Source organism: Benincasa hispida, chromosome 1 (genome assembly GCF_027475165.1).
Source record: "Benincasa hispida cultivar pf3 chromosome 1, pf3_genome.v1.1, whole genome shotgun sequence".
In the NCBI taxonomy this organism is placed as follows: domain Eukaryota; kingdom Viridiplantae; phylum Streptophyta; class Magnoliopsida; order Cucurbitales; family Cucurbitaceae; genus Benincasa; species Benincasa hispida.
The window spans coordinates 98,641,161-98,661,845 of record NC_143478.1 but is presented as its reverse complement, the minus strand read 5'-3'; the positions used below and the strand labels follow the sequence as shown (position 1 = coordinate 98,661,845).

General features: G+C 36.5%; 1 protein-coding gene and 1 long non-coding RNA gene across 5 annotated transcripts; both read right to left on the bottom strand.

The window, feature by feature from the left end:
- Positions 1–219: 219 nt before the first annotated feature.
- On the bottom strand, positions 220–844 carry LOC150038902 (uncharacterized). Its single transcript, XR_016523829.1, has 2 exons — positions 706–844; positions 220–611 (listed from the first exon to the last, which is right to left on the bottom strand). It is a non-coding gene; the product is annotated as an uncharacterized LOC150038902 (long non-coding RNA).
- A 209-nt stretch (positions 845–1,053) lies between these two features.
- Positions 1,054–19,681, bottom strand: LOC120071347 (LIM domain protein). Of its 4 annotated transcripts, none has more exons than XM_039023586.2 (5): positions 19,185–19,671; positions 19,025–19,089; positions 15,491–17,796; positions 15,178–15,369; positions 1,054–1,889 (listed from the first exon to the last, which is right to left on the bottom strand). In XM_039023586.2, exons 3-5 carry the CDS (start codon positions 17,782–17,784, stop codon positions 1,328–1,330), a joined length of 3,048 nt encoding a protein of 1,015 aa, XP_038879514.1. In that variant the 5' UTR covers positions 17,785–17,796; positions 19,025–19,089; positions 19,185–19,671; the 3' UTR covers positions 1,054–1,327. The 4 variants fall into 4 exon arrangements, with proteins under 4 accessions (XP_038879514.1, XP_090161908.1, XP_038879500.1 ...); XM_090305782.1 differs by having other exon boundaries at positions 18,879–19,089; positions 19,185–19,647; XM_039023572.2 differs by lacking the exon at positions 19,025–19,089 and having other exon boundaries at positions 19,185–19,681.
- Positions 19,682–20,685: the final 1,004 nt, after the last annotated feature.

Genomic DNA, 20,685 nt, shown 5'->3' with positions numbered 1-20,685 from the left:
TTACATTTTATATAACTTTTTACTATAAAGTATAAATATTTTTTGGATTTTTTTATTTATAAGATTTTTTTTTAAATAGTATTTAATATAATTAATTATAGGTTATAAATAGTTGTCCACACCACTATTATATTTAGTGTGCCAAATATAGAGTAGGCTACAATAATCCATTCTACCAACTTTTAGTTGGTACTCCAAACGATACTTAAAATTTTGAGATTTTCAAAACATTCGACGTTTTGATATCATCTGAATTTTGAATTTTTTATTTCAATAAATAATCATAAGATACAAAATCTTCTTATAAAAACTATACATTAAAAGAAAGTATCCTAGTAAGAATAAAATAAGATCTTTGATGATTTTACACTGCATCAACATCTATACAACGAACAATCTTTGTCTCTTCTTCCTCTTTCAACTTTTTGTCAAGCGAGCACGTGTCAGCCTGAACATGTTCACGGTAGCTAAAAGGCACAAACATTGAAGCAATGGGAATGCTTCTCGCATTGTGCCTTTCCATAAAAAGGCGTGCTTGAGCGCATCTTGAACCCTTGCCTAATATTTCTACAGAAAGATGTGTAACTTTCATGCAACGCCAATATTAAAAGCTGTGACAAGAATATTCAATTTTGCCATTGATTGAATAAAAAGAATACAATAATAAAAGAAATGAATTGTAAATGCACAAGCAATAGAAAGAACCTTCTACGCCATGAGGAATGACCCCAGCCTTTAGATAGATTTCCAGCTTAGGCTCTCGCATGCCTCGTTTGCTCACATGTTCCCAGACATCCTTAACTCTTTTTCGCTGTTTTGCTCCATTGCCACCCGTTCAATCTTAGAAAACAAAACAACACACAAGAAAATTAGCAGTGTTAAGATGAGACAACCATATATTAAATGTGGAAGTATAACCAATTGAAACGATTGAGACAAAGCCTCAATCCAAAAGAGACATTTCCAACTGGACAACATAGAAGAAAAACTATTTAAGAGTAAACAGAGAGTATTCAATTTACACCAAGAGTAAGGAAGACAGGAAGACAACGCTATCAAAGAAAACCGTATATTACTTTTCCTTTATAGGGAAGGACATGTTTTTTTCAGCCACTCTGACCACAAGAAAGCAGAAATGAACAAATATATAAACCGAGTGAAAAGAGTGGATGATGTTCAAACTAGAAAATTGAAAAGCAAATACACAGCTTCTTCAGAAGTTGGTTGATCTTTGCTATATACAAGAGGAGAGTTACAAGTAAAGCTATAGATGAACTGCTAGTTATTTTACAACTAATGGGAGGTTTTTTCCAGGTATTGTTAAAAGCTATGAATCTGTGTCATTAAATAATGCCTTGGAAACAGAACGACATGACTGATTTCCATTCTTAACAGCTTCTTCATCGCCATCTTGGTGCTCTCTTTGGAACGAGTGACTTTTTTCTGGAGTCTCACAAACCAGGTCATTGCTTTCCCTATTTGGGTACTTCCTTTTCGATGCCTTTTTAAGATGATTCATCTTAGGTTTCCTTGCCTTTGTTTGCTTTGGTGCCCAAACTCGGTGCAAATCTGGTACCCAACTCGTGAAAGATGCAAATCTTCTGGCCCTTTCTCTCATTTCTTGAGCTTTGATCAGTTTGCAAGTGTAGACATTATTGATCCCTGGAGATTTTTCATTGTTTTTTTCATGGGTTTTATTTTCCCCTGAAACTGGATCATTGGAGCTATAGTTGTCACCGACTTCATCGCTAAGTAAGTTGTCTCTCCAAGAATGATTGCTATCCTCACTGTAGAGAGGGTGATTGGTAGATATATTCTCATCAACAAACAACAACAAATCCATTTTTTCATAGATCTTATTCACAATATCTCCTAGACTTTGGCAATACCTGAAATTTTAAGCAAATAAGATAATTAAAATGTCCATCCATCAACAACAAAAATTTGAATCTGAAACAAATCATTTGATCCAACCCGAGAGATCCATAAACTAATCCCGATGCATATACATACAGAAGATGCAATGAAAGAAATAATAATATTGAACCCTATAGAGGAATAAGGAACCTAACATAGAAAAACAAGGAAAACTCGCAAAAACCACTCCTAAAGTATGGTAGTAGTTGCAATTACACTCTCAAACTTTCAATTATAAAAATTAAGCTCTCAAACTTGTACAAATGTTAAAATTGGACCCTAAGACTTGCATAATTTTAGAATTGATTATATAAGTTTGAGATTCAATTTTTATCATTTGAGGGTCCAATTTCTACAACTATTGTAAGTTTGAGGATTCAATTTTAACATTTGTAGAAGTTTTGAGGGCCCAATTTCTACAGTTAAAATTTTGAGTGTAGTTGCAACTACCACCATACTTCAGGGGTGGTTTTTGGAATTTGTCCAAAAAACCAATGTAATAAAGTCATTCCCCAGAGTAAATACTAAATATGCTATATGCTGATGTTTATAACAAGCCTTAAAGCCATGTTTCAGTGCATATATGTTGGTGTTCATAACAACCACTAACCACCCAAACAAATATATGTTCCTTTATAGATTTTCATGTAGGGTGGTCATAAAGAAGTTGAATTTTGTTGATTTGTGAGATCAAAATTCGTGACCTTGTTCCTTCAACATTTGAACTTTTAAACTTGAAAGAATTGTTTAAAGAACATTAAGATGCCATTTTAGTCATACAATTTTAGTCTATGAACTTTCATTTGTCCAATTTGGTCTTTCAAAATTAATATATTACGTGAATACGTTTTCAATAATAGAAAAACTAATATATAATAAGTTCTTGAAAACATAATAAACCTAAAGGTAATGATGTAATAGAATTGAGATAATTTGGAAAATTCAAATTGATCTTGGTTAATCTTAGATTTTAGTTTTCTAATTAGTTTTTTAGTTTCTTTTTAGTCATCCTTTTAGGATCCTATCTTACATTTAATTCTCTATAAATAGAGAATTCTTTCCTTGTATTCAATAACTTTGGATTCATGATAAAGACTTCATTAAATTCTTGGAGAGAATTCTGCTTTTATCTCTCTTTTGGCTATACATCAAATAATGACCAAAAAAGCTGAATGTTGAGAAAACAATTGAAACCATTCTCCTTGTTAGAAAAATACGATTAGTCCTCACTCCGTAGGGAGACCATACAAACCAACGTCTCAGTAATGCAGTGAAACGGTTAAAAGCAACCAATAAAATCCTCCAAAAGGATAATGTATTTACAAGACATGAATAGATGTAATGTTTCTCATCCTTTTTGCAAAGGAGGCACCAATTTGGTGAAACATAGATTCATGGGGATCTTTATTGTAGAACATCATGGTAATACAACAATGGCTAAGGTCCCATTAAAAAGAAAATAATTTTAAAAAAAAAAAAGAAAAAAAAAGACTTTCGGTTGAATTTTGACAAAATATTAAAAGAGTGACTGCCCCACATCGGAGAGGTTCATAGAAGTGATGAGCTCCAAGCACTATAAAAGGAACTTATGGTCTTGGTTTCAAATCGTCTTAGTTAGAAACATTTTAAGCTTGGATGTACTAACTTTAGTTAAAGTCTCTTTATGTATTCTCTAGTTTGAGAGGAAGAAAACAGGTATGAGTAAACAACCTTTGAGAATGTTCTTGTGATTGGGAACAGGAGAGAATTTTGTGTGACTATAACAATTTTTCACATAGTGATGGGTCATGATTTTTCTCGGAGTTTTGGAGTTCACGTAAACACTTGTGTTTCCAAGTTTTGTTTTCTTTTAATGTCTCGATTATTTTTTTCTTATTCTTGCAGTAGTATGAGGTTTTTCCCAACAAGTGGTATCAAAACTTCAAGAGTGAAGCATGTGTGAAGCTTTACAAATCTAGAAAAGTTTGATGTGGAAAAATCAGATGGAATGATTACAACTTCGACTTGTGGCAAGTGCAAGTTAAGGATGTGTTAATAAAATTTGAGTTACCCAAGAGCAAGTTAAGCGGTGATGTGGTCCAGTAGAGTCTAGGAGTGGTGGATTCTAGCAAAGGTTCAAAAAAAAAGTCTTGCCATGATAGAAGATGTGATTTAAGCTGTTTTACAAGTTTTGCACATGAGCATAGGGGTGTAAGCGATTCGGTTCGAATCGATTTTTGTAGAAAACCAGAACCGAACCAATTATTTGGTTAAGGAAATACAGAAAATCGGAATCGAATTGACCTTACAAGAAACCACACTACTCGAACCGCTCGAACTGGCGGTTTGGTCGGCTTGATTTGCAATTTACCGTTTTAATTGTGTGCTTGGGTGGGCTAAGTGGAGGAAATCCACAAATTGCAAATTGTCTTTTGGGAAATAAAACAAAATTTCGCGCTTACCCAGTCTCGATCCCGCGACCTTAAGGTTTTATGTGTGCCTCCTGACCAATCAAACCAATTGTAATGTTTATTGTATATATTTTATCGGCTGGTTCAGTTTTCTAATATGTTTTTTTTGCTTAACCCAAACTCAACCGAATATTTTTGGTCTTTGTATATCTTCAACCTGAAAATACCGACAGACCGACCGGTTCGAAACTAAATCGACCAACCGTTCGGTCGGTTTAAGTGATTTTTCGATTTTTCCTCACACCCCACCCCTACATGGACATTGACTTGGCAGTTATGCAAAATGTGTGGTGGAAGTTATAATGATGACTGAAGAATTTCCAAGTGAGCTATGTAGGTGAAAATAGCACCCATAGATTTCAACGAGGTTTATCAACATGTGATGAAAAAGAAAAACCTTGGAAGGTGTCATTCAAAGTGGTCTACTCTTTATGATGGAGTAGGTCCTAGTTTTCTGAGTGGTCCACTCTTGAAATTTCATCTCCTCATCAATGAAATTTTGTAGAATGTCTTTCATTAAAAAGATTAAAAAACTTATGATCCTATATGGTTGTCGCCTGACAGTGAAGACAATGGATGTAGCAAGAGCGGTAGATTCTTCAAATATCATAAAAGGAGCTTATGGCTTTGGTTTCAACTCATCCCAATTAGAAACACTTTAAGTTTGGGTGTACTAACTCTAGTTAAATTTCCTTCATGTATTCTCTAGTTTGAGAGTGCGAAAAAATGTACGAGTAGTCAAAAGCTTTAAGAACCAACTGAGCAAGAAATAATCAAACAACTTTCGAGAGAGTCAAGCCACGCCACTTATCAATCTTCATTTTAAACTTCTCCTCAGACCTTCCCATGGCACCATGCTTTCCCCCAATGGGAAACCCCAAGTAGTTGAAGGGAAAGTTCCCCACTTTATAGCTAAGAATGGAAGCATGAAAATCAATCTCTTCAAACATCCACCTATCTCTAGAATGGTATGATAATACCAACTTTGGGCATAAATCTTCATGGCTTTGTTTTTGGAACCACCCAAAAGACCTCATACCAATGGAGATAATTGTCCTCACTTATATGCCCATGATCTTTTCCTTCCCTAACCAATTTGGACTTTGTTTGCACTCCTAACAAACCTCCCCTTGAACAAAGTACCACTCTTTCAGCCCCTCCTTGAACAAATTCGTCCGCTCCCAACCATGAGAGCTTGCTCTTCATCTTAAGCCACATCCACTTCATCCTAATTGATCTTGCTCTTTATCCCAAGGTGCATCCTGTTCATCTTGAGTCAACATCCATATAGAGCATGAGCATGAGCACATATCACACTTGTTCTTATCAAGGTAGGGGAGACAACAAGACTATCCAGATAGATCATGAACGAGGCTCACTAAATTTTTTTGTTTAAAATTTGAGGATTTTACCCACACAGTTAGATACAAATCACGACAAGGATACCAATTGATAAGGACAATGGAACCTCCTCTATCTCCACAATGGTATGATATTATCTACTTTGAGCCCTCATGCGTTGCTTTTGGAACCACCTAAAAGGCAGCATACCAATAGAGATAAGCCCTCACTTATATACCCATTATCACTTCCTTCCCTAACCAATGTGGGGTTTGCTTTGCACTCCTAACATCAACTATTCTTATGGGAAAACAGTCTAACCCTACTATTTTAGGTTGCCAAAGAAACTATATTAAATTTTAAGTAGGTGATCACCATAAATTGAACCCATTCTCTCTAAGTTCTTTATGTAAACAGTTCTTTATTATTTACCAGGCCTTTATAAACCACCGAGCCAATTCATGGTGTTTTCTCAACATAAAACCTTTAGATCCAATATTTCAACAATAACAACGCTCGACTCTTCCAATTGATGTCACTAATTCCCAGACCTCTCTCTTCTATGGGAAGAGGAACTTTTTGCAATAAGGTGGATATCCCCTTTTTCCTTGCTTCCATGCCACAGGAAGTTAAGTAATAAATGAGTAAGATTGAAAGAGTAGCTTGGACAAGAGTCAGACAAACCACTTTAGCAAAGTAGGTCCCTTTCCCTTTCCACCTTGCATTCAGTGGAAGATCCAAATATGTTGCTGGTAGACACATTTTGCACCCTACCTGAGAAATTTTTTTTCCCCTAAAATTAAGAAACTAAGCTTTAAGTGAGAAAATTGCTAGAATACACCAGGCCTAAAAGCCCTCAACTACCTACAAGAACAAGCTTCGACCCAAAAGAATGGCATTAAGCTAATAATTACTGATCAAGGGTTTTGCTTCACACTTCTTTGTGAGGAACGGCTGTGATGGTTCAGGTGTCACAAATTTATCTAAGTTCCATGGTTCCTCAGGATGGATTATGCAATGCATTGTTTGGCCATCTTTTGGGGTAGATACTTGTAAAACTCTTAGGTTTGAGAAAGAATCAAAATGCTCTATTCATTCACCAAAGATATGAATATATACAAGTGCACAAAGCATAGAAAAGGAAAATATCACAAAATATTTACAAGAATGGAAAACCCTAACTATAGAATTATAACTCCCCCTCAAGTTGGAGCATATATGTTAATCATGCCCAACTTGTTACATAGATAATCTATACGTCTTCCATCCAATGCTTCATGAAGATATCTTCTAATTGTTCTCCAGTCTTCACATATCCTGTAGACATCAACCCTTGTTGAATTTTCTCACGTACAAAATGGCAATCAACTTCAATATGTTTAGTCCTTTCATGAAATACTGGATTAGACGCAATATGAAGTGCTATTTGATTATCACACCACAACTTTGTCGATGTGGTGATTTCAAATCCCAACTCAACAAAAAGATATATCCAAATCAATTCACACACAGATTGTGCCATTGCTCTATATTCTGATTCCGCACTTGAACGTGACACCACATTTTGCTTCTTACTCTTCCAAGAAATCAAATTACTACCAACAAAAACACAATACCCTGAGGTTGATCTTCTGTCTTCTTTAGATCCTGCCCAATCGGCGTCTGAGAAATATTCAATATTAGTATGACCATAATCCTTATATAATAAACCACGCTCGGGAGCAGCCTTCATATAACAAAGAATCTGTTCCAATGCAACCCAATGATCAACTATGGGGCATGACATATACTGACTCACAATACTTACTGAATAGGCTATGTCGGGTCGAGTCACTGTAAGGTAATTAAGTTTTCCCACTAACCTCTTATATCTTTCAAGATCTTTTAGCAATTCTCCATCTTTTGTGAGTTGTAAGTTGGGCATTATTGGGGTGTACTACATGGCTTAGCCCCTAGCTTTCCTGTTTCAGTCAACAAATCAAGTACATATTTTCTCTGTGATAATAGAATTCCTTTCTTGCTTCTTATTACCTCAATTCCTAAGAAGAATTTCAACATGCCCAAATCTTTTGTACGAAATTGACTATGAAGAAAGGTCTTTAGAGACTGAATCCTAAAGCATCATCACCAGTAATCACAATATCATCCACATATACGACTAACAAGAAGACACCACCCTCAGATCTCTTAAAAAAGACCGAGTGATTTGACGTGCTCTTCCGCATTCCAAAGCTTTCAATCACCTGGCTAAATTTACCAAACCAAGCTCGTGGGCTCTGCTTTAATCCATACAAGGATTTACGAAGGCGACACACCATTCCATTCTCCCCCTGAGCAACAAACCCTGATGGTTGCTCCATATACACCTCTTCTTGAAGATCACCATGAAGAAATGCATTTTTAATATCAAGTTGATGTAAAGGCCAATGATTGATTGAAGCTAATGAAATAAACAACCTCACAGATGCCATTTTTGCTACAGGAGAAAAAGTATCAACATAGTCAACGCCATAAGTTTGTGCATAGCCTTTCGCTCGCTACAATGCGTGCTTTTAACCAAGCAACAGAACCATCAGGATTGACTTTAACTGCAAACACCCATTTGCAACTAATAGCTTTCTTTCCTGCAGGGAAAGAAATTAAATCCCAAGTACAATTATCATCTAAGGCAGTCATCTCCTCCACCATTGCGGCACACCAACCAGGATGAGACAAATCCTCATGAACAGTTTTAGGGATGGATACAGACTCTAACGATGCAATGAATGAACATATGGAAGGCGACAAATGGTTATATGAAACAAAAGAGGAAATAGGATGAGCATATGTACGTTTACCTTTACGTAAAGCAATAGGAAAATCATCACTCGTTTCTGGATCCAATGACGAAGAAGACTTTGGTACAGGGCATGGAACTGAAGGAGGTTGTCGTCAAGTATAGACCTCAACGATGGGTGGAAGAGTAGAGGTAGCCACAGGTAGAGATGAATCAGGAAGAGGATCGAAAGGAGAAATAACTGCGTAGACAAAGAAATCATCCTCTAATTCCTTATGCTCCCCCTGACTCTTATTCGAAGAGAAAGACGGTGATGAAAAAAATGGGGTATGTTAAAAAAAATGTGATATCATGAGAGGCAAAATATTTATTTAGACTAGGACAATAACACCGATACCCCTTTTGAACACGAGAATAACCAAGGAAAATACATTTTAAGGACTTTGGATCCAGCTTGGTATGTTGAGGCCGAACATCCCGAACAAAGCAGGTATAACCAAATATTTTGGGTGGAATGGAAAACAAATGTTGCTTGGGGCATAAAGTACGAAAAGATATCTCACCCTTAAGAATGGAAGAGGGCATGCGATTTATTAAGAAACAAGCTGTGGAAACAGCATCAGCCCAAAAAGATTTTGGAACATGCATCTGAAACATCAAAGCTCTGACTGTCTCAAGGAGATGACGATTCTTCCATTCTGCAACCCCATTTTGAGATGGAGTATCGACACAAGAAAATTGATGAAGAATGCCATGGGTATCTAAATAAGACTTGAGTGTATGAGAGAAATATTCCTTAACATTATCACTCCGTAGGATTTTAAGAGTACCACTAAACTGAGTTTGAATTTCAGTATGGAAGTTATGAAAATGAGAAAGTAACTCAAAACAACTTTTCATTAAATATAACCACGTAACACAAGAATAGTCATCGACAAATGTAACAAAATACCTAAACCCTCCTTTGGACTCAACAGGACATGGACCCCAAACATCAGAATGGACTAATTCAAAATGAGCACTAGTTCGTTTATTGACTCGAGGATACAAACTCAAACGATGAAATTTAGCAAACTGACATGACTCACAATCTAAAGAAGACAAATGTTGAAGTTGTGGACGAAAACTCTTCAACACAAAGATTGACAGATGACCTAAACGACAATGCTCTTTAAAGGGAGACGACACGCTTGAGCATGTAATGGTCGTAGGTGTTTATGGTTCAAAGATGTAAAGACCTTCAAATTCACGCCCTTTACCAATAGTCTGTTTCGTCGTAAGATCCTAAAATAAGCAATAACCAGGAAAAAATGAGACACAATAATGAAGATCACGAGTGATTTTACTGATCGAAATCAAATTAAACAAGAAATGTGGTAAATTTAAAACTGATGACAAAGAAATTGATTCAGTAAGATAGACGACTCCTGATCCTAAAACAGGAGTGGAGGTTCCATCAGCTATAGTGACATTAGGTGAAGTGGTAGATGTACAAAGGTTAGAGAATAAACTAGGTTATCTGTCATATGGTCTGTAGCGCTAGAGTCAATGACCAATTTTGACGTGGAGGAAAGAAGGCATTTAGAAATGTTACCTGTCTCTGCGATGGCCATAATGGGAGTAGAAGATGATGCCTTTAATGACTCTTGATATTGCTGAAATTTAACAAACTCCTCTGCAGAAATCATAATTGACTTGTCAAGATTATTAGGGGTAGAGGCGACATGTGCAAAGGGCGATGGCATCCTCTGACCCTTATTCATCAATCTTCTGCATTCACGCTTCGTATGGCCAGGTTTATGACAATAATAGCAAACAATACCTCTTGAATTTGATCTTTGGTTATTGGGATGACCTTTGGAGCTATTTGATTCAACCCCCTTATTACCTCTATAATCATTTGTGCGCCCAATCAAAGCACTACTAGAATCAGATGACGTAACTGCTTGTGTCTTCTCAATATGAAGTATTCGAGTGTAAGCTTCTTTCAACAATGAGATATTTGATCTTGACAACACTTGATCTTTGGCCATCTCATATTTAGGTGCAAGACCTACTAAAAAGCTCATGATAAACAACTTTTCACGTTGAGCCATTAAAACTTTTGGATCCATGCTGATTGGCATCAAGGCATTGAATTCCGCGCATGTATTTTTAACATCCATAAAGTAGCTTGTAAGAGAGTTTTCTCCTTGATCAGGTTGATATAGAGTCTTACAAACATCAAACACTCTATTAATATTCTCTTTCCTGAATAAAGGAAATCCAAATATTCCAATAGTTCCTTGACTAATTCACATTGATTTACTAGTTCAACGATTTCACGGTCAATAGAATTCTTGATCTGTAGAAGCATTCTTGAATCCGCCACCAAATCTTTTTATTAGCATCAATTAGTGGCTCTTCTGTGATGTGATCATCCATCTCCATGCTCTTAATAAAGTAGCGAACATTTGATCTCCATGAATAGTAGTTGGATCCATTCAACTTGTGTTCAATTACTTTTGACACCATAGGAACAATCTCAGACATGACTACTGGTTTCTTATCAGCCATTACCTCAAAAAATAGACACCGAACAGTAGAGAATCAAACCCTAATTTACCGAAGAGATGTCTTTACAAGCAGTGAGTATATCTATATATCCCAAACAAACACACCACCAAGAAGAGTCAATAAAACTGAAGAAACCCACAAAAGACAAACCAAAATAAATGGCACACGTGCCTACACGCGCCAGCGCGTGGACAGACGACAGAGTGGATTGTGGAACAAGCGGTGTGTGAGCCCCACGCGCTGGTCAGATGAGATTTGAACTTTGGGGTTTTGTAGATCGGCTGCTGGGCTCCTTGACGAACTGGGCAGTGTCAAAAAACTAGCTTTTTTTTTCCTGCGGTAGCTAACGATGGCGAACGAACCAAAGACGGCGACTGTGAGCAAAAGTGTAAACTCACCTCTCCACAAACCCTAAACGTATCACAAACGGGTTCTACATTCTCAAACCCTAAGGTTCACAAAACCCTAAGTTTGTTTAGAGAGCTCTGATACCATGTAAAACTCTTAGGTTTGAGAAAGAATCAGAATGCTCTATTCATTCACCAAAGATACGAATATATACCTTAAACAGTGACTTCGAAGACTTCTCTATACAAGATTTAAATTTGAATTGGCAAGCTTTCATCTCCCCCGCTTCTTAGGCTTGTTGTCTAGCTTTACTTTCGGTTTATCGCTTTATCAATTTGCTTGTTTTTATTTGGCCTTTGTGCCGTTGTATGAACATGATGAGGGTGCTTAGGGGGTGTCAACCTAGTTGAGAGGCCTGGGTGCGCTTCCTGATCCTTTCTTTCAGTTTTGCCTTGTTTTTCTCATTTTGTTCTTTATTCATGCTCCTCATATAACTCTCTTGTACCTTGAGCATTAGTCTCTTTTTATTTAATTATAATAAAGAGGCTCGTTTCCGTTTCCAAAAAAAGATATGAATATATACAAGTGTACAAAGCATAGAAAAGGAATATATCACAAAATATTTATAAGAATGGAAAACCCTAACTATAGAATTATAACAATACTTTATTCATATTCCTTCCAGAGAATCAATGCAAGGCTGGAATTCTTTTGTGTTAATGCTCCTAGAATTTCAGAAAAATTTTGAAGCTTCTGCTAAGCCTTTTATCCCGAGAAGGGAGTCAACAAATATTGCTTTGCCAAACCAACGAGAAGACTATGTGGACATTGTGAAGACTTCGAATGTCCAACAAAGCTCTATTTTCTCATCAAAGAAACAGAGCATGGATTCAACCGCTTTTCCTTGTCTGAAGAATTCCCTCGTCTGAAGACATTGTGACCCTTGACATCCCTTCGAAAGAAATTTAAATGGGTTTTGCCGCCAAGAATATAGTTGTCTCTGCTGATTCACTTTCCAAGATTTTCAGCCCCACACCTGAAGTTGTTTCAAGTCCATTCATTTCCCTATCCAATGAGGTCTAGCTTTTAAAGGACAAAGCAACAAGTTCCTTCTTCAATGAAAAAGAAGTAAATGCTTGCACTAATAATCTCTCTTGGAATTTCAAGTGATGGCAACCCTCTTCAACCGGTAGTCCCTTCTCCATTGCTCCACTGCAAAAGTAATCTGGATTCTTCTCCCCCAGCGTGTGACTCTCAACCGTTGATACAAAGAAGATTTTTAACTTGTTCAAGCCTTTTCCCAAGCATTTTGCCAGGAAAAAGACTTCGTTTCTAAACTCTTAGTTTATGATTGTGAACTCGGATTTGTTTGAATCTCACTGCGTCAAAGTTCAACTCCTACGGCTTATACCTGAAAGGTCTGACAAATCTTCTTCGACTTATTCTCCTTTTTCTCTTTCAGATCTTGAAATCCCTGGCTCAAATGTAAATTTTGTGAGAGGACTCTCGGCTAGTAATCCAAGCAACTTTCATCACAAAAAACATGACTAAGATGGGGATTCGGAAGGGGATTCATTACCAAGTGCTAGCAGTAAAGAGCTTGAAAAATATGAAGTAGAGGATTTATGAAATGAAGAAGAGAGTTTATGGGTTTGATAACAACATTTGTCAATTATTTCAACCAGAGGAAGCTCATTCGATTGGAAAGGTTGAAGTTTCTATATTTACTCCTCTTGATAAGAGTGAAATTCCTAAGCATTCTGCATTCAATAATAGATGCTTGTGGTATCGTTCTTGGGTGAGTTTTGTTTCTAGATGATTGTGCTTTATTGGGGCTGTTATTTTGTTTAGTCTTCAAGATCCTACCGTAGTTCACCAGAGGCTTGGAGGCATCTCTAAATGGTTGGTGTTTATCAATTTGTTTGAAGGAAGTTATGATGGTTTTAGCTGTCGCCCCCATTTTTTTCTTTAGTTAAAGTTGAGTTCGAGAGGTCTTAACAAGTCCTTTAGAAAATTCAAATTGTTTAAGGGGAGGCTTCTGCAATGGCATCTTTCTAGTCATGTTGGTTATGTTTTCTACTCCAAGCATCAGCTGCTTTATTATGCTTCGAAGTTCTCCATCACTCTTGGCTCTAGCTTCACTCTTTGCTAGTTGTTCAATTCGTTTTGGAATGTTCATTCTATGGGTGCTTCTATTGTAGTCTCTTTCAACTCCAAGGATTAGTCTTTTCATTTTTTCTCTTGTTATTCCGATTTTTACATTGTATTCTTTCTTTATTCGTTTCATTGTAATTTGAGCTTTTGGCTCTTTTATTATATCAATGAAAAAAGTCTTGTTTTCGTTTCAAAAAAAATAATAATCAAAAAGTACAACAAACGGATGCCCATAACAAAGCGCTAAACCTCACCCCCCTCCTAAACCTTCTCCAAAGACTATTTTGTCCCACTAAAAAGTCTATTGTTTCACTCAATCCACACGGCCCACAAGAGCACTAAACAACAAGCCTGGCACAAGATCCTCCCCTTATGAAAAAAGGCGAGTTCATCACAATCTCGTCAAACAAAGACCAGCAATCCCTATCACAAACCACATCAACCCCAAACATCCTAAAGCACTCATTCCAGATAGAGTAGGTAAACTAGTAGCCCCACAGAAGATTATCAAGATCCTTGATCCTTCTCCTGCCATCGCCTATCTACAAAGATCACACCATTGTGGGTGCAAAACCAAGGTAGCATGTCGTTGAATACAATCCTGGGTGTTTACTCTTCCATGAAGGACTTGCTAGACAAAAAACTACACTTGCATAGGAACAATAACCTTCCCAGATATTGTATCATCATCGATCCATTTTACATTTTATTGTTCCAAAGCCTTAATGGATTATAGTTGCTTTTCGTTTACTATTAGAGACTTTGGTTTCGAGATGAATCCATGTCCCGATCAACCATTAAAAGGATTCTTTTTTCCACCAATCATCCACCCTGGGAGCAAATGAAAGATGGAGAGTCTACATGTTTTGAACTTGAAAGGAACTCATACCCCATTCCTAAGCATCAAGAGTTTATGATCGGAGGTGTATTGGTTCAAAAATATCAAGGCTCTATTGACTATTTATCTATTGAAAGGTTTTGTGCCTTGATTTATCCACCATAGGAAGGGACTTGGGGGTCTTGGAGATATGACTCATTGCTCCAACATTCAAATTTGAGGGTGAATTTGAGGGTGGAGATGTAACTGTGTACCAATTTTTTTGTATTCTAGAGTGTAGAAGCTTGTTCGAAGTCTTCATGATTCAAATAGACTTTGTTTGGTTGAATAGGATAATGGAACAAAAGTCACTAATATTCTGTTGGCCTGCTCTCAAGATACGATACCAATCATCATGAAAGTTTCTCCCATGTATACTAATAGTGGGTGATAAGTCAATGGAAGCAAGCATGTACAGTGCCCAAGGTGGTTAAGGGGAATTAATGGGGGGGCAGGTGATTTGGGGTAGGAGGGCCTGTGGGTAGTTCCATAGATATTTTTCTGAATAATGCTTTTGTGAAAGGTCTCATTAATGGAGGGGGGATGAAGCGGGTGGGTAGTTGGTGCATGGTGGTAAGCTATTTTATCTTTTTATGATTCACCATAATTGGAAAAGCCTTTAGCAACTAGTCTTATCAAGAAGGGATCTCCCAAACCCCTGCCTTTAGGTGGTCTCTTTTGACCTAATATACTTCCAAGTTTTTTTATTAAAATAATAATAATAATAAGATAAATATACTTTTCGCAGAAACAAGTACCTGCTTTTTATGATTTTTCCAACATAATTTTTTATGCTCCACTCTCCAAAAAATCCTCCCTCCAAATGGCATTGAATTGTCTCTAAAAGCAAACAAATATCTTTGACGAACTTTTGCTTCATAGATTCACTAACATTGAGAATAATCAGCGAACGTAATATCTCCAATCGAAAAAAGATCTGCAATTCATGTCTGGTGCTTGTTAAGAAAAAATGCATGAAGGAAATGGATTCAGATCATTCAACTATCAATCTCAAAAGAAATATAAGAAAACTATAAGTAAGCAAAAATAAATAATTCAATCCAAGGATACTCTCTGACTATGTGTTCTGAGGTTTGTCCAGCAGATCCTGTACTACACTCCTCGAAGGGGAGGCCACTGATCTTGGGCTTGGTAGACAAGTCTTCGGGCTCCCTCAGCAAGAGTTCATTTAGTTTTGTAGCAACTGCACAACTGATACTTGAATCAGACTTTCTGGCATTTGGTTGATCATCTGAAGTTCCCTGCATTTCCTGCTTTTGACTTAACCAGTATATAGTTGAACTCACAAGTCGCTCCGCCAATGCACCCAAGTCAACAACTTTGGACTCGAGTCCTTGCTGGATCTTACTGGAAAGATTATTGAAAAAATCTTCGGAAGTCTCCAAATGATGGTCAATTGTTGCTTCAGCCAATGTTTCAGAGGCCTTAGCCAAGGGATTTTCTTGACCTGATGATGTTGTTGGTTCTTTGCTTTCTTGTTGCAACCATCTTAAACTATCATCTTTTTTAACGAGAATGTCCCACTGTAATTGCAACTTCTCCGGTAACAAAAGCCCACATAAAGTGGATTTCTTGATCTGTTTTACCCAGCTTTTGAAAAATTTCAATTTCTTTGAGCTATTACAATATCTGTCAAAGTAAGCATTTTCAAGATCAATCTTCACGTGTTCAAATGCTGCCTTGTAAAAATCTGCCCAAGTGAATTTTTGGATTGAATGTCTAGTTTTCTTCTCTGCTTTCATTTTACCATCTCCATCTTGAGAACACTTAACAGAAAGAGAAGCATCAAAATCAACAACATTATGTGATCTGGTCAAATCACCACCAAGTTTGCAAGTATTGTTACCTTTTTCAGTCCCCAATTCTTCCAAACACCTATCTTCATTAGTAGGCTCCAACATGAGAGGGTAGAATTCGTTGTCAATGACAAAGAGAAGAGCTGAAGAAACCATAAAAGGTTTTAAGATTCCTAAATGTGAACCACCATTGGCATTCGAAATAGACACCAATGCCCAATAACCTTCCCCATAAAGAAAACTCATAAGAAGCTGAAAAAAAGGAATAGGTTTTGGCATTTTACAGTCATCCAGTTCAAGTGCCATCATTTCCAAAACCTCATCAGCAAAAAATTTTCCATTACTTCCCTGGATGATCTTTACTGGCGCTTCTGGAAATTCAAGCACAAGAAATGGATAAGATAAATGACCCTTGTATCTCACTAATTCCCTACACTTCTGCACAGCCTTAACATGTAGCTTTACAGCACCATCACCAAGCAAGTCCAAAGATACTTTCCTTTGCTCATAGCCATCTGATCTCATTTTCAATCCTCCTGGTACAAGCAAAGGATCATCAGATCTGTCTTCAAACAATGTCTTCCAATCAAACAATTCAAGATTGCAAAACTTGCATTCTAGTGGCTTCTCGCTTTTATCCAAAATCTCAAGGCACAGTCGAGCTTGAACTTTCTTCTGAAACTTATAAATGTCAAAATTTCTCAAAGGCATTCCTATCTTAGGGTAAATCAGCCCAAAAGGAAGAAGCGCAGATCCCAAAACTATGGAGTTCGACGAGCAAAATCCCCATCCTAAGTTCCTAATTCCACTCTTTAAAAAACTAATTTTTTCTTTCAGCTCATCATTATTTATCCTATTATCAGCAGACTCATGGCTAACATTAATCCAACTAAATTGAATATCCCTCTGCGAAAATGCAGCATTCACACTTTCAAACAACCCATAAAATCTTCTACTAAACAAATCCCGATCATTAACACATTCATCGTCAATAGCCACTCCCAGAAATCCAGACAAACATCCAACCAATTCGGAAAATGGTGAAAATAAAACAACCAATTTTTTTCTAACACCAAGGCAATCAAAACTTTCAGAGGCCATTCTAAGTTCCAAATCTTCCATCACAGAGTTCCAAGCATAGTCATGCAAAAGTTGACGCATCGACGCTGCGAGACACGAAGCCTGTGAGGTCATCGATTCAGAAGCTTCACACAATGGAAATCGATGAAGTTTCAACAACAGATCAATGGCATTTGAGAGAGAATGGAAAGTTGCAGTTGGGTGGTCAAAGGAGAGAGAAAGAGGGCAACTAGGAATCAAACTGTGGAGTTTGGAGGAGGAAAGGAGAGGAGAGAGAGAGGAAAAGAAGAATCTGAAGGAGAAGAGAGTTGAGGATGAAAATGGAGGAAAAGATAGTAGAATTTTGGCAGTAGAAGTGACAGCAGTGAGATATGAAGATGGGCTTTGGAGATGGTGAAGTGGGTTGAGATCAACAAGGAGGACTATTCGGTGGGTTTTGGAGTAATCTAAAATTGGATCAAACGCCATTGCCACTTCAATCTGAAAGAATTCAGGACCAAGAAAAATTAAGATTTGAATAAACTATGAAAATGATATCTAGATCTTTGATTGTTACACTCATAATTTAACAGGATTCCTTAAACAAGCCCTTTGAAGTTTCCAAACCTGTAGTATTATCTCAACTTGGTAAGCAATGTTCATCGATACAAAATCACAAAAGTAGAACTACCAGTGTTCATAAACCACCTATTAACATTTAGACATGACACCTATGCATCCAAAGGCACAATTTAATACTAATAATTGATATTTGTGAAGGAATTGAAGTATTTTTCGCTTTTTTTTTTCCTTTTTGTGAAGAGCACTAAAGAACAACAAAAATAAAATTAAATACATGTAAAAATTTATATATATACATGTGTAGCATTATGATAATGAGACATTGAGAAACAAGAATTGAGGAAGCTTCATGAAATTGTAAATATATAGACTTTCATGCTGCTTATTTCTTGTTTCTTCTAAAATTTTACTAAAACTAAAAGAAAGCCAAAAACAATAAAAGGTATAGAAAAACCCTAAGGCAGATCACCACACGACTCAATGTGGAAAGGCATCAAAGGTCAAAGACTTTAGACCGATTGGTTTGGTCACATCCTTGTAGAAAAATCATATCGAAAGCCATGGCTGAGAGACTAAAACCGTGTTTCCTCACATTATTGATGACTCACAAGCTAACTTTGATGAAGAGAGACAAATCCATAACACCATTTTGGTGGCCTCTAAAACCAAAGGAGACTGGAAAGCAAAGAAGCAGGAAGGTTCTCTATTGAAACTTAATTTCAAGAAGGCCTATGATAGGGTTGATTGGTCATAAGTAGATGCAATTCTTGAGCCAAAAAGCTTGAACCCAAGGTGGGGAAGGTGAATTTAGGGTTGTTTATCGTCTACAAATTACTTTATTTACAATAATGGGCATGTGTTTTGATGGATACCAACCATCAACAATTGCTCCCTTATCATAAAAGCGTGCTAATTTACAATTCATACATGACCAAGAATTGGAGAAGGAAACATAATCGAACATTACATACAAGCAAACAGTCTCTAAATATATTCAGTACCTCGCATACCAACACACGTATTTCAGCAGTCAACCATTATAATCATGTTATTCAACAATCTCATGCATAAACACAATCGTTCGACAAATGAGAAACCACTTCAAGCATCCTTAGTTTAAACCGAAAGAAGGTTCCAGATGGGCTACCAATGGGTTCTTTATCCAAGGTCCACCTTAAATGCTAATTCAGTCTATCCAAAACTAACCCGAACCTAAATACAGAAGAATTCTGAGGTTAAAAGATACTTCGAAACACTTTAATTGAGTTCAAAAGGGTCTAAACAAAAATTTACCAGCTACATCTTACCAAGGGCTTCGGTCCTTCCTGGATTGTGTTCGAACGAGTTCAAACTCGCAAATATATATACTCTATGAGTAATCAAATATGAGGTCGTCGGAATGGGTCACACTCACAGCCAAAGGTCGTTAATCAGCCAAGAAACGCGTCGCCGATACCCAGGAGAGTTCCCGCTGCCGTCACAGATCGGCGTGTGGCCCTCGTGGTGGAGTAGATCGCCGCGGTCGTGGGTGTTCCACGCCGCTCTTAAGTCGGGGAAGAAGATCACTCGAGGGTGCAGGTTGCGGTGTGGTGGTTTGAGTGCCGTTGCCGTTCGAACACTGCAATTCACTAGCCGAGGAAGAAGACTGCCGTCGAGTGGGTTCGTCGCCGGAGTTGAAGAAGATGCAGTGGAGACTGAAGCTGCAAACACAGCAGGAAGAGAGGCGTAAAGACGTTGGGCCACTGTTCCTTTTCTTCTCCCCTTCTTCTTGTTCTTGATTTTCTTTTGGAAATTGGTCAGAAATAATACTTTTTTAAGTTTTCAACTTGTAAAATTAGCACATTTTTTTAAAATGAGTAAGAATACTTTTTAAATTTTTATAACTTATAAATTGTTATGTACATATGACCAAATCTTATATCTTTTCATATTTTCTGGGTCTTTATTAAATATTATATCAAATTATAATTTTTCAAATCTTTAACCTAATTTATGTTTTTATTATTATATGAATTTTCAAAATTTTAAATGAGTTTTTCAAAGAATCTTAAATAAAATTTTGATGATATTTTGTCCGAGATTCACATAATTTCTTCAAGTTATATGTCATTTTTCTAAATCCTATACCAACTCTTATTTCTTTATAAATTTCCTCTAGTAGTATTTCCCAAATCTTATATAAAACCTTGCAAATGTTACTTCAATTTATATTTACACAAATTTCTAAATTGATTTACTTATTATCTAAATAATTTACCAATCATTTTTCAAATTTCACTAAATTGTGTAATATTTGGTAATGTGATTTTTTAATTTTGTAAAGATTTGACATAATATTTCGATTTCTTTATCTAAATAATCAAACGAGATGTAGCAAGACAAGCCCAAAACAATAAGTTAAGAAAAAAAATTAAAATTTTTAACATACTCTCAGCATCGATCTCGCCCAAGATGGACCAAAAATATTATTTGAACAAATTTTCAAAAAATTGTGCTAATTTTGTTAGGTAAAAGCTTAAAGATGCTATTTCCGACAATTTTCCTTTCATTCTCTTTTTCTTTTTTAAGTATTTTTCCCTTTGTTTCTTCCTAGCAGTTTTGAGAAATTATATTTTTTTTACCTAAAAAAATTTTCATCTTTCAAAACTAACCTTTTTTAAAAAATATATATATATATTTTTTCTAATCACTTTCTTGCTTCTTGGAAGATCCCACATGGTAAAAATACAAATTTGTCCTTAAATTCAATCATTCACTCAACACAATTTTAAGTCTCAGCTCTAATTTTAAAATTGAAACTTCATAATA